General features: G+C 39.1%; 1 protein-coding gene across 2 annotated transcripts in view; it reads right to left on the minus strand.

The window, feature by feature from the left end:
- Window positions 1-17,095, minus strand: part of DOK5 (docking protein 5) — a 172,956-nt gene that overhangs the window by 48,267 nt on the left and 107,594 nt on the right. For both annotated transcript variants that reach the window (XM_010363356.2, XM_010363355.2), the window contains exons 3-5: window positions 14,978-15,092; window positions 14,770-14,889; window positions 11,704-11,893 (exon numbers count right to left, since the gene is read on the minus strand). In XM_010363356.2, coding sequence (XP_010361658.1) covers window positions 11,704-11,893; window positions 14,770-14,889; window positions 14,978-15,092 — 425 coding nt within the window. The remainder of the gene's footprint in view (window positions 1-11,703; window positions 11,894-14,769; window positions 14,890-14,977; window positions 15,093-17,095) is intronic.

Raw genomic sequence — 17,095 nt, forward strand, 5'->3', positions numbered from 1 at the left:
AATGAGGACAAGGGAGAACCCAAGTAACGAGTACGTGGTAAGAGGTTTTTTATACAGGGCAGCGTGTGAGTTTAGGGAACTTGCTTCAGTACAGACTGAGGTGACAAGGACATTCTGCAGTTGATTATCTTTGTTGTCTTTCCTGTTCCAATCACTGGCATTGCTGCCTGGTTGATCTCAGCTTAAGACAAAGCAGCAGTCTATTCTCCTAGTGCCCCGTGTGTGTGCTCACTGGAGATCAGGGCAATCTGGCCCACTTGCTGCTTCAATAGTTTTCCTAGCCCTTTCTATGACTGGTAGGGTGAGAAACGGGAATTGATGTAAGATAATACATCATGTATCACTTGCCACTCAGGCTTCTGAGCATGGGACAGCTGTCGACATCCATCATTTACATACAACTGTCATGATGGCTGTCAAACCTTTCTGCCACCTAGGTGATTCATTTTTAATCAACTTGCTTCATTTTCCTTAAATGAATATATTTTTGTAAGTTGGAATCATCACATCAGTATCAAACCAGTATCCCCTGTTATAAGTTGAAAGCAGACTTAAAAACTACATTAAAAGGCTGGGCGTGGTGGCTCACACCTGTAATCTCAGCACTCTGGGAGGCCGAGGCGGGTGGATCACAAGGTCACGAGTTCAAGACTGCCTGGCCAAGATGGTGAAACCCTGTCTCTACTAAAAATACAAAAATTAGCCAGGCGTGGTGGCGTGTGCCTATAATCCCAGCTACTTGGGAGGCTGAGGCAAGGAATTGCTTGAACCCAGGAGGTGGAGGTTGCAGTGAGCCGAGATCATGCCACTGCACTCCAGCCTGGGCAGTAGAGCAAGACTCCATCTCAAAAAATAAAAAAATACATAAATAAATAAAAAATTGTTATAAAACTCTGCTACATCCTCTTGCTGCCAAAGATCTGAGCTAGAAGTTTGCTCACTTCTTAGTAACACAAGTATATTAGAAAGTTTTAGAGATGTGTGTCAGGCATGCAGCATCCAACTGAATGGTTTCTCCATTATTCAACCAAAAGGATCAGAAAGTAAACAGAAAAGAAAATGACCTTATCACTGTGAGACTCACATTTATTTAACATCACCTGTACTGCCCAAAATCATGCCACATTTTTGGAAACACAAGTCTAGTTCCTAGAGCCCTGCTCCAGGTGATGTGGAGCAGCGTCTGGAATATAAGAAGTCTCAATCCCAGCTCCCTCCCATGATGCAATCACAACCCTGGACGAGTTCCTTGACTTCTCAAAGTCTCCATGACTTCCTATTTCAAACGTGAATAACAAGGTCTCCCAAAGCACACAGGATGGTGGGAGATTGCGTTTTGTATTTAGCAAAGGATCCGACATCAAATAAGCATTTAATTAGAATCTGTTGTTGTTGCTAGCTTAACCCTTTAAAATGTCAAAGCCAAAGAGAACAGGACTCTGGAAAAACCTCATGAGAGAGGCACAACCACATACTTGCCTTGAAGGAAATGGGGGCGGCTTGCAACCCAGAACAGCAGTGGGGAAGCAATAATGACGAAGATGTATGGGAATGGAATGTGTGTGACTGGGAGAAAGAGTGATGTGGAGGCTCATGGGTGGCTGAAAACAGAATAAAATAAACCTCTTCTTTGAGAATGAAAATATGAATTCAGAAATAGGAATTGCCCTCTAAGAAAAGGATCAGCTTTAACTAAAGAAACCTAGGATGCAAAAATTGGGTGTTTTGTTTCTCCAGCTCCAGTGAAGTACAGTGTCTGTGCTGGAGGATTAGCACACCTTATGAGATATAAAGCTTATTAGCTGGAGTGCAGAGTGAAGAGAAAGGCCTCAGTGCAGACTGCGCAGGGCCACACTGTGGCCCTCCTCCTGCCATTTCGTGGTCACTAGCACAGGTTTCCTAACAGCCAGAGTTCCCTCAAATATGCACAGAGACTTTCACTATCCCTTTTAGATGTAAATTGTAATACTTACTGTCTGGACTTGAAGGTTTGTGGAAAAACAAACAAACAAAAGAATAAATGAACTACTATCTGTAGTCATAGAACAAAGCTAGGATAACAGACAGTGGTTGTTTATTAATCGTGTCTGTTCTTTATCACTTATGATATGCATAAAGTCAAAGGAAATCACTTTGTTCCATTTTGCTTTGTGATGTGATCTAACTCCTTGTGTGAAGAAAGCATTTTCACACATTCTTCCTGCAGTAGCAGTTATAAGAAATGGGTTGGAATTAGCGTGCTTTTAACAGTTCTAAACTCAAACGCAACGTGTAGCTTTACTAATCCCTGACAGGATGAAACGGCGGCTTAGTAAGTGGGGTAAACTGCTGAATGAGCCCTGAAGTTAGCCTTTCCAAAACTGACCTCTGGAAAATCCTCAGCTCCAGTGCCCACTCTGCACCCTTTCTCTGCAGTCTTAGCTGCTCCTGGAGGGTGCCTAGCACTTCCCTTTCCCTCTTAGTCCACATCCAATCTGTCAGTAAATCCGTCTAGCTTTAGCTTAAAAACCTATCATTATCCAACACTTAAGACCATATTCACCATTACCCACATGCCTACAGCCATTCTTGTCCCTCACATGAGTACTACAATACCCTGTAACTGGTTTTAGCCTGAGAAAGTCTTAAAGAAAAAAAAAAAGATATGTCACTTCTTTGCTTAACACCTCTAGCGCAGAGAAGAATTTAACCTTGTCTAAAAATAGCCCTTGGCTAGGATCTCCTGCAAGGTAATGTTTGCCTGCCTGGAAACTTAGCTAGACAGATAGGAACAATATGACTCAAGCTAAGGGCTTCAGGTCATGTGGTATTAGCCAGCCTGGAGGCTGAGATCCACCACGTGGGCCACCAATCAATCACACGTACATAATGGAGCCCAGTAAAATCTTTGTGAGTGGTGGCTCAGGGGCATCTAGGTGGACAATGCTCCATGTGTAATGTCACATGTTGGTAGGAGGAAAGCAGCATGCCTGGATTCCACAGGGAGAAGATAACAGAAGCTCCACACTTGGTACTTCTCTGGACTCCCTCCCATGTGCTTCTTTGCTTGCTTGATTTCATTCTCTATGCCCTACTGTGATAAACCATAACTCTGTTTAATAAGTTTTGGTGAGCTCTGGGAGTCATTTCAGTGACTTACTAAATCTTAGGGTAGTTTTGGAAACCCGTGAACTTGCAGGTGGTGTCAGAAGCGAGAGCCATCTTGGGGACTTGCTCAAACTCTGTAGTTGTCCAACTCTACACAGCCCCTGATGGCTCCCCATCAGACTAAGACTAAATGCCAAATTCCTTACAACCACCTTCAGGCTCCACATGGCCTGACCCTGCTGCATCTCCACCTGTGTCATGTGGCTTCCCATCCATTGATTCTGCTCAGACACACTAACCTCCTGGTTCTTCTTTGAATACTTCCTCTTCAGCATCTTCTTCCATCTTCCTTCTGGAAGAAATGCTTTTCCCCCAGATTCCTACATGGCTCACACTCTTACCTCTTAACATTACTCAGTAAAGCCAGTCCTGCTCACTCTCTTTAAAACTGCACCCATTCTTTGGCACTGTCTATTGTCCTTCCCAACTTTATTTTTCACTGTGGGACTCAATCTGACATCTATTTTACCTTTTAAAATGTTTGTCATTGTCTATATCTCTCTCCTCTATTGAGTAAGTTGTATGTTGTTTTCACTGCTATATCAGCAGTGCTTAAAACCACACCAGGCATTAGGGTGCACTAGGTGAATATTGCATGAAGGAAAGAATGATTCATTTTTACTAGTCCTTTCTAGAATTCCAACATACCATCTCAAATAAAGTAATCACAAACACCAGTGGGCCATCACCTACATTAAAGATGGCCACAGACAAGGTATATTGCTGAGTGCCTAATTTTGCCTCAAAGGTCAGAAAAAAGTCATCCTTTCTTTCAAGAATTGCACATGCTATTTAATAAAATCACAGAAGCTCAGAGGTGGATAGGATCTAGCTAAGCCTCTTACAATTGTGGCCTTGTCTTGCTTGTCCTCATACCTCTCACTTAGCACAGTGTGTGGTAGACAGTAGACATGCAATAATGGAACATCCATTAAGATGATTATTAAAGAGGTTACTCTGTGGAGTAGAAAAGACAATGCTTCCTTCTGATTTCATACATGCCGCTACTACTGGAATATTTATAATATGTGCATTATCTTTGTAATTGAAATTATTTTTGAGGAAAATGCTAATGAATAACAAGTGACCATTTAAATGACACAATGTTTGTTCCCTTTTTCTTACAAAAGAAGAGGATTTTACTTCTCCGGAGCAAACTTGTGTTAGATCCAGCACACTTGTATTCTAATTGTTATACTCAACATAGTTGGGGGGGGTTGAGTATACTGGATTGCTTACCTGCTTTAAATTCTTCAATAAGGATAAGTGTATGCTCTGTAAAACATTCAGAAGTGGGAGATTGCTAAGAAGCTACTAAGAAGATAAACTGGGAACATGTAGCTTTCAAATATTCAAATAGACATATATTTCAGATATTCAAAGAGATAAATAGAAAATATTCATAAGCTATCAAAATAATTGTCATTAGTAGTGTAAACTCACCAATTAGAGGAGAAAACAATTTTTTTTCTTGAATAAAAAATTATTTCCCCAATTAGGCTGGTTTTAGGGTGAAATATGCAAGAAACAAATTATTTTCTAAAGCTGTTCAGATGCCTTTATATCCAAATAAATAAAAATCTATTTCAGAAACCACTTGTGAACTCCATTTCAGGAAAAGTATTTGTATTTGCAATTTGGATTTTCACATATTTTTGGCATACCTAAAAGTTTCTCTTAAAACCATGTCAAAAGCACAAGAGAGACTCTCTCCAGCTCGTGAAGAAAGGCACTCATGTGCGGTAATTATTTAGTACGTTCTGCTAAATGTCACCTGAGCTTCTGTAGCTCCTGCAGGTGCAAAGCCCAGGGTATTAATTTAAATCAGTCAGGAGGTAAGGCAAAGTCTGACACTGAAGCATGCTAACTCAGCAGCGAGCTGTACAGTTAACAGAGAAAGGTACTGGACACCTGCCACCCTCCTCTACACAATCACATTGCAAGAATGGTTCCAAGGGGGGTGATGCTGCAGTTAGAACTTCATGTCAACTGCATCTTCCCATAAAAAATTAGTGCCCCTGTCAGTCTGATGTGCCTCAGTGAGGTTTCAGGGCTTTGAAGTGGAAAGAAACAAACAAAAGACTAAGAAAATTTCAAACAAAATAAGTAACTATATCCCTTAGCCCCCAAGATAAACTAATTATTCTCTGTCTCCAAAGGTCATTAATTGTGCAATTCATCTTATTAAAAATGTTATATTCCAATTTTGAATTTCCTCAAAAAATAGAGACTATGGTCAGATTTTCTGATACCAGGAGGAGAAGGAGAAACACATGTGCAGAAGACACTAACGACCTGTGATCCGCAGAGTGCTACCCTGGAAAGATGAACAATCCTGGCTGTATGTGCCTACACTCCAAACTAAGAGAACATATAGGGAGTTCCAAAAAGTCAAGTCAAACTAAGGACATTTATACCCCAGTGCACAGCTCAGGAGGGATATTTACATCACCAGCATCTTTGCAAGTCTGTGGCTTATTGACAGATGCCTTACTCATATTGAGGCTGCTTCAGTGGGAAAGGATAATATGCTCACAAGATCATCCAAAATGGATTTAGCAAGCTTTGGTTATGTAAGCACGCTTGCTCTTCCTCAGCTCTGCAGAAGTTAACTAAGAACTAGGCTAACCTCCAGTAGAAGGTGAGCCTTCTTAGAAATCTATAGAGTCTGGAAGTAAAAGATCTGAGCGTGAGTCCTGAATTTATCAGCCTTGTGTCTTTGGACCTCTTGCCATTGCCAAGTTTCATTTTAAGATGGAAATAACTGTATCCCCTAGTTGATATGATAATGAGTAGCTTACATGAGGTAATGAGCCTCTTAGCACAGAGGCTTTCTTATAGTAAGGGCTCAATAAATGGCAGTGATGATTTTCAATGGCTCATACACCTGCTAGAGTCGGGTTTCTCAACCACATGATTAGACCTGATAATCCTTTGTTGTCGAGGACTGTTCTGTGCAGTGTAGGATGTTTAGCAGCATCTCTGGCCCCTTTATGCACTAGATGCCAGTAACATCCCCTGCCTAGGCTGTCACAATCAAAAATGTCTCCAGACATTATCAAATGGCCCCTGGGAGCAAAATCACCTCTGGCTAAGAACCACTGCCCTGGAAATCAGCACCATTGTGAGTGCAAATGTTAATTGCAGTCAAATAGCCTCTTGACCTAATTTGTTTTGAGCAATTATTAAATGCTATATTGTACATATTTTGTTAGTTTTTAAAAACCTCACCTCCACTCCTCTTCTGATGGCAACAGTACTCTCTTCATGCCTTCAGAGAACCACCCTCATTGCGTTTGTACCCTGTGAGCTTTGTGTAAAGTGCAGTGCTTGACACATAGTATATATAATGACAGCAGAGAGTAGTAACATATCTCTCTTCTACTGAGATAGTGTGGGGAGATCTCAAAGCTCCTGAAAGTCACCATATGGAGCTAGAATGAAACTATTTTAGAAGAAACAGAACTGTCAAATAAAACCTGGGAATATCATTTGGACACTGAGCTAAGCCAAGCTTGAAGCCATCTTTACTCCTCAGACTTTGAGTTTATGGAAGTCAATGAGTTTCTTTTCTGTACCAGTTTGGGTTGATACAGCTGCCTACCACATCCAGGCACTATTCCAGGTGTCTTTACACGTGCCTTTATTTAATCTTCATAGCAATCTTGTAAGACAAGTAATATATGTGTTCCCAATTTACAGGTTGCAATGAAATAAAGCTCAGTGAGTTAAGTGACATATCCACATTCCCACAGCTAGTATGTGATAGAACTGTAATTTTACTTCATTTCCTTCAACTTCCAGTTCAGTCTATTACACATGTCCCACTGTCAGCTTTGGTGGGGTGAAACAGGGCCACTGAGCAGGAATAACACTCAGTTCTAGTTCTAAGAGAGGTTGAATATGAGCAGAAATGTGTCCAAGACAGATTTCCTGTGTTCTAGAGGATATTGTTAAGTTTTTGCAGATGCATGTGGGATATGTGAAAACTATTTGCTTAGACAGACAACTTCTGCTCACTTCTTGATGTGAGAGATGGGGAAAATTATATTGGTTAATATAAAACTGGCTTGTTTCAACACATCCAAAAATAGCCAAGGAAAAAATTATCTTCACTAATAAAGCAAGGCAGACATGAAAGCTTCATGCTTGGTGGAACACGAATGATCTTATTATCCTGAGCATCTTGATGGTAACTATAAAAATTTATCTTTATTTGAGTTTCAGGCAAAATATAAAATAGTAATTTTACCTTGCATTTAACACTAGCCTGCAAGCCCATGTTCTGCTCCAAAAGTAATCATAATAGAATACCAAAGATACTATTTAGGAGAAGCCCAGCATCCTTCGAGGTCATCTACACGCATTTCTGCCTTTACCTACAACAAACCTGCAAGAAAGTTATTACTCCAATAAATTTACAAGGAAAGTTAAGAACTTTGTTCAAGGTTAGCAGCTAGCAAAAAAAAGAGATTACCCAGGGTCTCTCTAAATTCTGAATCCGTACTTCGTGTACTACACCATGCTGTTTGAGAAGTAAGACCCTAAGCATACAATTCCCACACTTTCCTTTCTGACCATTCAATCGCAAGTTTGCACCAGGCCTGCAAAACATGGCCAATGCATTAGAATAATGCTATTCAAAATCAATAAATAGTCTATGTCCCCACAATACTGGAGATACAACATTGAGTGGCCCGGGTTGTGAATATTATAATCATCTAACCAATGGAGTTCTTGGATTAAATAAGCAAATGGATGGACTATAAAGGGGTCATCAAAGTCATGGAATAAAACACTTATATCTTCCAAGTCAGCATGTTGGTAAAGACCATTGAAATAGTTCTGGAATTTATGTCACCAATATATCTTTTCATCCATCATTGTTTCACTTGAGCCGGTTCAATATCACCCACATCCATACCTATCTCCTCTATCCTACTGTCCACACAATGTGGTCAAAGTGACCTTTATATACTTTTTTTTTTTTTGAGACAGAGTCTCGCTCTGTCACCCAGGCTAGAGTGCAGTGGCTCGATCTCCACTCACTGCAAGCTCCGCCTCCTGGGTTCACGCCATTCTCCTGCCTCGGCCTCCGGAGTAGCTGGGGCTACAGGCTCCCACCACCATGCCCGGCTAACTTTTTATATTTTTAGTAGAGATGGGGTTTCACCGTGTTAGCCAGGATGGTCTCGATCTCCTGACCTCGTGATCCGCCTGCCTCGGCCTCCCAAAGTGCTGGGATTACAGGTGTGAGCCACCGCGTCCGGCCCTTTATAAACTATTAACACAATTACATCACATACTCACACAACCCATATACACACATCTCATACACACACAGAGACTCAAACATACCAGCCTCCAAGTCTCTATGGTTTCCTACAGCACTTAGGAGAAATATCAACATCTTTTAAGTAATCACCTAAGTCCTTAGCAGTTCTATTGGATTTCAATATGAATAAACTAAATGTTTGCAGGATATGTATAGTGTTCATCCTGTACCTGGAAAATTAATAAGATAGTACGTTTTTAAGTTTAAAATAGACATGAGATACTAATAAAATTTACTAAGGTTTTGGTCTTCAAACACTGCCATAAAAAGCTATACACTTTTTCTACTACTATTTCCTGTAAATGGTAAATAAAAAATGATTTTAAAATATTAATAATTGAATAAGTACTGTCCAAAACAGATCCAAAGAGTCTTGATCGATGTAGAATTCTCTTACACATCAATATGAAATATGAATGGAGGTGTTTTGAGATATATAGTCATAGAAAAGTCTATTTATATTATAAAACATTTTCAATACTTAGATTTCACTGGTTATAGTTAATGCATAAATAATTTCTGAGACCTAAAGGAAAAAATACACCAACCTTACCAAAAAAATTATTAATTTTCTATAGGGATTTTCTTTTGTTGTTGTTTTCTTTTTTTGAGACAAGGTCTCACTGTGTCGCCCAAGGCTGGACTGTAGTGGCATGACCATAGCTCACTGCAGCCTCGACCTCTGAGGCTCAAGTGATCCTCCCACCTCAGTGTCTGGAGCAGCAGCTGAGACCACAGGTGTGTGGCACTATATGCCTGGCTAATTTTTTTTTCATTTAATTCGCTTTTATTTTTTCTACAATATATCCAGTAATGAATAGGTATTCTTATTTTCCTTTTTTTAACTTTTAAGTTCATGGGTACACGTGCAGGATGTACAGGTTTGTTACATAGGTAAATTTGTGTCATGGTGACTTATTGTACAGATTATTTCATCATGCAGGTATTAAGCTTAGTATCCATTACTTATTTTTCCTGACCCTCTCCCTTCCCCATCCTCCACCCTCAGATAGGCCCCAGTATGTGTTGTTCCCTTCTATGTATCCATGTGTTCTCATGATTTAACTCCCACTTATAAGTGAAAACATGTAGTATTTGGTTTTCCGTTCCTATATTGGTTTGCTAAGGTATTAGGCCTCCAGCTCCATCCTTGTCCTGGCAAAGGACATGATTCATTCTTTTTTATGGCTGCATAGTGCTCCATGGTATATATGTACTACATTTTCTTTATCCAGTCTATCATTGATGAGCATTTGGGTTGACTCCATGTCTTTGTTATTGTGAATAGTGCTGTGATGAATATACATGTGCAATTGTTTTTATAATAGAATAATGTTGGAGAGATGGGGTCTCCCTATGTTGCCCAGCCTGGTCTGAAACTCCTGGGCTCAAGCAATCCTCCTGTGTTGGCCTCCTGAAGTGCTTGGATTACAGGTATAAGCCACTGTCCTGGCCTGGGATTTTCTTATAAGAAGAATAAATAAGTAATTCTCACAAAACAAAAACATTGCTGTAAACATTAAAGGTTTATTTTCTGTGATAACTTTTACAGTCTTTGAAAGATTTACCAACTTGTTTCTAGGTACTTAAAAATAAAATAGACCAGAAAAGAGCTACATGACAAGTATAAAGTAAAAAACTTTCCAGACAGTTGTAAGAACATCAAGTTGATCATATTTCTGAAATGTAAATTTTAAATAATTGGGCTTTGATTTTTTTTAATGTAAATTTTTTTTTTCTTTCCCAAGACGGAATCTCACTCTGTCACCCAGCCTGGAGTGCAGTGGCACGATCTCGGCTCACCACAAGCTCCGTCTCCCAGGTTCACACCACTCTCATGCCTCAGCTTCCTGAGTAGCTGGGACTACAGATGAAACGTAAATTTTAAATAATTGGGCTTTGTTCATTAAAATGGAATGAACAGATTAGTTAGAGGGGACCACTACTGTTACCCATTCACGTGGATTGGGGTGTTTAGAACTTCTGTGTTTACTTTCCTTATATCAAGAGTCATATTCCCGTCAGCAGTAACTGTCTGCTTTTACAAGCAATTGTTATTTAACATCACAAGTTGACGGTTTTTAATTTCAGTGTAATGTCAGGCCATATACAGAAGAACTCATACTTCTTAAAATTTAGGCATTTAAAATTCTAAAATAGAAAATTTATCTGGCTAGGCGCGGTGGCTCACGCCTGCAATCCCAGCACTTTGGGAGGCCAAGGTGCGAGGTCAGGAGATCGAGACCATCCTGGCTAACACGGTGAAAAACCCCGTCTCTACTAAAAATACAAAAAATTAGTTGGCGTGGTGGTGGTGCCTATAGTACCAGCTACTCTGGAGGCTGAGGCAGGAGAATGGCGTGAACCCGGGAGGTGGAGCTTGCAGTGAGCCCAGATCGCGCCACTGCACTCCAGCCTGGGAGACAGAGCAACACTCCATCTCAAAAAACAAAACAAAACAAAACAAACAAACAAACAAACAAAAAATCTGCAGTGTTCCCAAATGAATCCTAAATTCTGAGGGAGAAGTGAAGGACAAGGAAAATAGAATTCTAACTAGAGGAGTCTTTTTGTAGGTAGCAACCAACCCATATATTATTGGCACTATTTTATCTCTCCCAGATTAACCCTAAGAGGAAAAAGAGAAAACCCAGAAAGTGCTTAGTAGGTATCACAAAGAGCAAGTTTGAGCATTAATCTCTTCCAGTATTCATGGGAATCCTTACACTGTAAGCCAAATAGATGGAACTCAAGAAATTGCAGCTGGTAAAAACTCCATGGTCCCTCATATTAATAATCTACCACGGTTAACTCAGATGAGGAAACATAAGTGAAATAATAATATGAAAGTTTCCCAAAATCAAGAAGCTCGCCTCTGTTCAGCTTGACCCAGGAAATGGTACCTTGTTAACATTTCTACTTGGATCAACTTCAGTTTGTGGTATGGAAACAAACTGTGTAACGAAAATTTGTATCATGCGTGTGAAACATTAGAATCTTCCACAGGGGAGAAAAGCCATGTTGAATATATAAATATTTTACAAGACCCCTCCTAGTATGTAATTGCAACTCTATGAATTTCTCAAGTGTATTTCAGTTGGGTCTCATATGTAAACCTACCGCCTCATATGATGCGAGCCTAGTAAAAATGAACACACACACACACACACACACACACACAAACAAACAGAAAAATAGTCATTAAAAGTCATTAAACTCACCTCCCTGCCTCAAAAGTAAACCACGTAGTATCACGTCCATACCGCCGCAGGGCGCTTAGCGGCCAAGAGATGAGTTTGACTCTGGGATTCTGGATGTCCCAAAGACAGATATACTCATATGTAATCTGCAAGGCACATTCGCCATGTACATCTAAGTTAGGAGATGGCATCAAATACACATTGAATCTCTCTGGGAGAAAAACAAAGGGTTAGTCTAAAATCCCCAGGAATAAAACATCAAAGACATTGTAGGAACATAGAGGCATTTAAAAACAATTCAAGTTCACATTCTGGATTTTGGTTGCATATTCAGAAAGATAAACCTTTCCCATTAATTAACAGTCCCAGAAAATAATTTCTTAAATGCAGATCCTATTAAATAACATAATAATGATACAGTCTGACTGTCAGCATACACTAAGCACTATTTACATGAGCAACGACCATTTTTAGAATTTTTAAATTTGCATAATAAAAATGTGTATGCCAATAAAAGTCTAAAGCAATAAAACCATTAAAAACATTTTTTTTTCCTGCCAAGAACACATTAACTAGATCCACACTTTTGTGCTCACAAAAGATGCAGGTGCAAAACAACTATGTCATGGTTTAATGTTATTAAAGTGATATTGATCAACTTGTAATTTCTATAACTAAATGAATAAAACTGTATCCCAAATCATTTAAACAAAACTCCACAGTAATACTAAGCACTTCACTGGCCAAGAATTTGGGAAAATGCCAATGCATATATTTGAACTAGTTTTAACAAAGAACTTTTTTTAGCAAAATACTGGAAAGAAATGTTCATTGCATATTTGGATGATTACTAAAATGCAACCAAAATTATTCTACATAAACTGCTTGGCTGATTACTGCAACCTAATTTTCATCCCTGCAGTTACAGTCACCATATTTCTGTTATATTTCTGGAAACTTCTTTAAGAAGTTTTTGAGTCAAAGTCTTTCAGTGAAATATGAACAAAAATATTATTATAGCAAATATCTTTCCAACTATACATCATTATGATAGCTTGCCTACATATGACATTGCGGCATTAACAATTTTATATTAGTGGTATTTTAAATACATTGTTTTATAATAAGATAGTCATTTGAATTTTCATAGATTTTAGTTGAATTTAGTAAATAGTAATGCCGGGATTGTGTTCATGAAATGTGTTCCATTATCTACTATTCAAAATTTTTAAATTATTTCATGCTCCCAATAAGCAAATATTCATTGATTGCTAGTAATTATTTGAAAAAAATGTATTCTAATTGAGCATATTCCCCCCTTGAAACTTCCAAGTAAGGAAGACTATCTATATTAAGTAAAAGGTAAGAGAGATCATTATGAATCTATTTGCTTAGACTTTCTCTAAGTCCTACCTCACTCAAGAATAACAGCAGGGGAGAGGTAGGAAAAAATAATAAAAATTTAAAAAGAATAACAGCAATAGTGGTAGAGTAACCATTTTATTTACAATCACTTGAAGTCATACTAACTAACATTGTAAAGGGCCTGAGAGGACTTAGTTGAATTTATAATAATCTTTGATACTTGTAGACCAGAGCTATTATTTCCATTTAACAGAAGAGGAAACGGAGGCACAGAAAGCTGCTGTGGGAAAGGTATCTCCTGGGCACCACCAATTTTTAAATTCAGACTGTGGTGCTGTCAGGATACTGCTTCCCAAATACAAATTTGTGAAAAGTGCTGATCTGAGCACTCTAGGTGAAAAAATGAATCATAATCAAAACCTGCCAGGTTTTCTTTATGCTTGGCTCCTATGTATGCTCTCTGCCTGGGGCATCCTGATTTAGTGAACCAGAGAAGCAGGAGCCTGGGGATTGGTTGTGTAACCCCATCAATGACTTAACTTCTCTGTAACTCAATTTTCCAACCTACAAAGAGGCTCCTCTGAATTATCCAGCGCCTCTAGGTCTCAGTCAATAACACTTCCATGGAGATGGGTTATGGTAGACATGTTGTATCCAAAACAGTCACAGATTGTAAATGTGTCATGAAGACATAGTTCCAACTGGGAGGGACAGTATTTTTTTACTGACACTGGAGTGTGCACCTACAGAAAGAGTCAGTACAATTCCATCTCTGCCATGTCCGTAATCAAACCAGATGACCCACAGACCTTTCCATGGTGGCATGCCCTCATGATCAAGTCAGCCAGCTAAAGCAGAGCTCTGTGATCTGATCTACCCTATCCCCAGGCTCAGCTGTTAGGAGACAAAGAAATGATTCCTCACATCCAGGTTTGTTCTGTAAATCAACATTGATTTTTGCTGAAGTGTTCATGAATATTTTGGTTATTATTATTTTAAATTATTTATTCCCAGATTGAGTGCTGAGCTCAGAGTTGGCTCAAGTGTTTTGACAAAATATATATTTTTTTCATTACAGATTTTAGATGGGTTTAAATTTGGTGAAATATTCATAAAGTTTGAATTATATTGAAAGCATTGCAAAGCTGTTGATAACATTTTAAGTGAAAAAGGCAAGACCAAAAAATGCCCATGACATTTTAAAATCTGTACACTGTAAATATAGGCCCAACGGTATCGTCTAGAATCAAACACTAGTGAGCTAATGGAATTGAAGGAAGGTCTTTACTTCCTCTAAATTTTAGTTTCCTCGTGTGCAAAATGAATTATACCTATACCATAGAGTTGCTATGAAATGTATTTATACCTATACCATAGGGCTATATGTAATTATACCTATACCATAGGATTGCTAGAAACGTATAATAAATAATCTGAGGTGAGTAAAGCATCTTCCAACAAACTGGCACATAGCAGGTTCCCCAAAATTTCTAATTGATATTATTAATGTGGATACATCCATGTTATGAATTGGAAAAAGAAAATAAGAAAAAGATACACTGAAATGTTAACACAGGTTGTGGATTAGATAAAAGGTTATTTTATTTATTTCTTTATACATTTTTATACCCCAAAAACTTTACATAATGAAATGTCTTATGTTTTATTATATGGAGACAGAAGCAGTTTTGAAAAAGAGAGGAGAGAATTTTCTTTACATACCACTCTGTTCTCTCTCAACCCCCGTGGCCAGTAAGTCAGGCTCTCCAAGGCTGATGTCATTGATCCGTGTTCCTACACACTCCATCTGGAGTACTTTGCACCACTCATCAGCCTCAAGATCTGTGGAAATGTCCAAAAGATTAAACTGTGTGCCCAGCATCCATTCAGAATCTAAAAGCAAAAGACCCCTGCCCTGCCTGAGACAAACCTGATTCGCAAGCAAAAGTCTTGGAGGTATCGTCATTGAAATAAATCCCTATGGCATGTTTCTTGGTGCTCTTTGGCAATCGAGCTACGTTCTTCACATTGTTGAGTTCTGTAACCTGAAAATGAACAATTATAAGTTTGACACACTCCCTGAATGAATGTCTCCAGTGTACACCACCAAAAGTGAGGCCCAGAAATCAGTACTGCACAGCACAGCTGAGCACAATCTGTTGAAAAAGTGTCTACTATCTGAAAGCTAAGACGTATTTAAGTGAATTTAGTGTTATCTGTAACACACAGCAAGAATGGTTAACAAGTTATCTTTCCTTATTAAATTTTCTGAAACGTATTAAGTGGAACAGGCTTAAAACTTTATAGAGGAAGAACATTTTGGTTTTTCTTTTTTCTTTAGTTTTTTAAATCCTCCCAAAGACTCCCACTTGATCAACAGTTCTTATGTCTGTTTTGGTCTCTGTGGACAGACAGCCTTCTTTCTCAGCCGACTGCAAAAGCCTCCAAATATTCCATCCCTTCTGAGAACTCCCCATGTAAGTGTCTTAAACACATCAACCCAAGGAAGGGAAGGGAAGGAAGAGTGTTCCAATTCATAACCAGATTATTTCACTCTTGACCAGTCAGAGGTTGAGTGTCAAGAGTCTCAAAAATGACCCTTGACTTGAGGTCCAAATCATAGAAAGTACATAATGAATTTGGTTTTCCAAATATTTTCCCTCTGTCTCTGACTTACTCCTAGCTCCTCAATGGTTATGGGGCCTCTGTTTTAGGCTCTGAGAACACCACCCAGTGGCACCTTCTTCCTAGCAGGGAGGAAAGCCATCTCCACTAGACATTCTCTCTCTCCTTTCTCTATCTTATAATCCCTTGGCTCCTTTAACACTTTTGTAAACCCCCCCCCTTTCCACAAAGTGTCTTGGCTCATTGTGTTTCCACAGTGGTCATCCCTTATCCAGTTACATTCACATCCTCGGCTGCATTGGAGGTTTGGAATATTTGGGTCATGCCTGAGAGAAGGCTTACGTGGCTTCAGGATAAGTATTTACAAGATCAATAGCTTTTCACACTGACAAGTTTAACCTCTCTTTCATATATCTCTTTTGTGCTGTTACGCAAAAGCATCCGCTTTCCATCAATCTTTGCTTGCAATAATGTTGTGCCCTTTCTCTCGTCTATTACTCTAAATTCAATAAGTACTTAGCTCAAGAAGCAGGGGGGAAGAGAAATAAATACCCTCTATGCACAACACTAATCTGATTATTTCATTTCTCTGCTTCTTCATCTCCATCAGCCCTTTTTATAGTATAAATGCAAATTTCTTAGCATGAAATGTCATACCCCTGCTCCTCAAAAACTGCCCAAACATATCATGTCAGTGACTCAGCACTGTGTATCTTATTCTCCAACTACACCAAGTGCCTCAGGACTCACCAGATACAACTGTTGATTTGTTTGTTTATTTATTTATTTTTTTGCCACTACTCCAATTCAAGCCACTATCATCTTGTCACAACTACTTACTGGTCTTTCCACTTCCATTTTAATCCCCATTAATGCATGCTGCACATAGCAGATTTTTTTTTTTTTAAACATAAGTCTTGAAATATTGCTCTGCATAAACAGAACACGTCAGTGACTTCCTGTTGTACTTGGGACAAAAGCCTGCATCCTTAGAATGACCACCAAGACCCCGTGTGATCTTGTCCACACTATCTCACCAGTGTCCTCTCTATACTTTTCCCACGTGCTCTATGTCTCAGCCACAGTGGACTTTGTTCAGTTCCCAGAAGACATCATTGTTCTCCTGGCACACGACCTTCTCTATCTCTCCTTACCTCACTCCCATTCCCACATGTGTCTCAGTTTAAACCTCAGTTACCCACAGAGGCCCTATTGGACACCTCCCATCCTAACACCTAGTCAGTCTCAAGGCTACACCATCCAATGATGTCCTACATCTTTCCTATGGGTTATTGGTTTCATGCTCATCTTGCCTGAAAAGTGAGAGTTACATACTACATAGGGCAGGAATAGGTTTTGTTTTTGGTTTTGTTTTGTTTTGCTTTGCTCTGCTCATCATTGTGTTCCCTGAGTCAAACACAGA

Source organism: Rhinopithecus roxellana, chromosome 13 (assembly GCF_007565055.1).
Source record: "Rhinopithecus roxellana isolate Shanxi Qingling chromosome 13, ASM756505v1, whole genome shotgun sequence".
Lineage (NCBI taxonomy): Eukaryota > Metazoa > Chordata > Mammalia > Primates > Cercopithecidae > Rhinopithecus > Rhinopithecus roxellana.